Source organism: Protobothrops mucrosquamatus, unplaced genomic scaffold (genome assembly GCF_001527695.2).
Source record: "Protobothrops mucrosquamatus isolate PMUCROS unplaced genomic scaffold, P.Mucros_1.0 scaffold_28, whole genome shotgun sequence".
In the NCBI taxonomy this organism is placed as follows: Eukaryota; Metazoa; Chordata; class Lepidosauria; order Squamata; family Viperidae; genus Protobothrops; species Protobothrops mucrosquamatus.
Genome location: NW_015386104.1, coordinates 59,636 through 61,196, shown reverse-complemented (window position 1 = coordinate 61,196; position 1,561 = coordinate 59,636). Strand labels below are relative to the sequence as shown.

The 1,561-nt window shown below is 45.4% G+C and overlaps 1 protein-coding gene across 1 annotated transcript in view; it reads left to right on the top strand.

Annotated features, from left to right (window-relative positions):
* Positions 1 to 498: 498 nt before the first annotated feature.
* LOC107303276 (N-acyl-phosphatidylethanolamine-hydrolyzing phospholipase D) overlaps positions 499 to 1,561 on the top strand; it is an 18,116-nt gene continuing 17,053 nt past the window's right edge. Inside the window, exons 1-2 of the mRNA XM_015832495.1 lie at positions 499 to 518; positions 874 to 988. Of these exons, the coding sequence (XP_015687981.1) occupies positions 881 to 988 (108 nt within the window). The 5' untranslated portion in view covers positions 499 to 518; positions 874 to 880. The remainder of the gene's footprint in view (positions 519 to 873; positions 989 to 1,561) is intronic.

Here is a 1,561-nt window from a genome sequence, read left to right as displayed (position 1 = left end):
GTCTTCAAAGAAAAACAAGAAAGTCCAGTTGCCTCCTGAAAAAGCACCTTTGGGACAACCAGGACTTACCTGGAGGACTGAGAATCTCCACAGACATTTATTAAAGAATAGATGTAATTGAGGACTATCTATCAGTGCCAGTGTAGAAGAGCAGGAGATTAACATCAGGCGCAAATAACCAGGACCTTTATTGATACAAAACATAGAAGGGTTTATTGGTCAACTAACAGTCAAAGCTAAATTGGCGTGTGTCTGTTGACCTGAGTCTCTTGTGGCAACGCAAGGACCTCAAACTGATGACCCGTTTACCTCCACCTTCCAGCTTAGCCTGCTCTTCTACAGCCAATTATCTAGTATATAGGAAGCATCCCAAGTCCTTACAATGAAAACCCACAATCCAGGGCACTTTTCTCCCGTAGATAGGTCGAAACTGCCAAATTCTGGGCTCAAAACAGTCCCAACCTTGTTTTTGAGGGTGCCAAGTTGTGGAAGGCTGAATTAAAAAGAAGAGGCAGGAGGTGAGACTACTTAAAGGATGAACAAGGGAGGGGTTGAGATCAAGACAATAGAGAAGAACCACAGTAGATGTAATCTGTGCGGTGTTTTGCAACCGGCTTGGAATTTGCATTTCGCCTCGAGGCAGCTTAACGAATGAATAGGCAATTCTTCTTAGTAGCAGGAGAAAATAGCCAGGAAAATCTACAGAGATGCAAAATGAGAGGGACCCGCTGGGAGATTTTACGCTGGCCAGAAAAAAAAAAGTTGTAATTCAAGCACCACGTTTGTACAAACACCATTAGGAAACCAAAATTGTCAAGGTAACCCATCAAGGAAATTACGTGTATTTTTTTTTCTCTTTTTCTTTTGGGGTAGGTGGTTTATGAAATACCAGCATGTGGATTCCGAAGGAGCAGTGCGGATCCACATCGATGTACAAGCCAAGAAGTCTATCGGCGTTCACTGGGGAACTTTTGCTTTAGCAAATGAGGTATGTAGAACTCATTAAATGTTTGGTTTAAAATGGAAGGACGTACGTAGAACCACAACTTCACATGTCACTTCAGCAATTAGGACAGGGGTAGGGGAACCGTGGCCCTCTTATGACCTGTGGACTTCGACTCCCAGAATTCCTGAGCCAAACACGCCTGTGGAATGTTTCGATGCTATCTTAAATCCATATGCACGCAGTTCCTGCACCTAATAACGGACGCTTGAAAATTTAAAAAAGGTAATTGTAAATTTCAGTCGTGTGTCTTCACTCCAGAGAGCTCCGTTTCTTAGCCGAGGGAATCCGGGTTGTCTGAAGACACTTTGGTGGACCTGTGGCCAGCATGTCTATATGTCAAAAGGGCACGGAAGTGGTACCTATTTACAGGGCTTTTTTTCTCAGAGAAAAGGTGGCGGAACTCAAACCTGGCCACGCCCTCATCAAACCCTAGGACCGCCCCTTTAGAGAACAGGAATGCAAGTAAAATTTGGGAGGGGCTATTTCCGGTGCGGGAGGGGCTATTTCCGGTGCGGCCGGCCCGGAAAAAGGTGCCGGAACGCGGTTCCGCCGCGT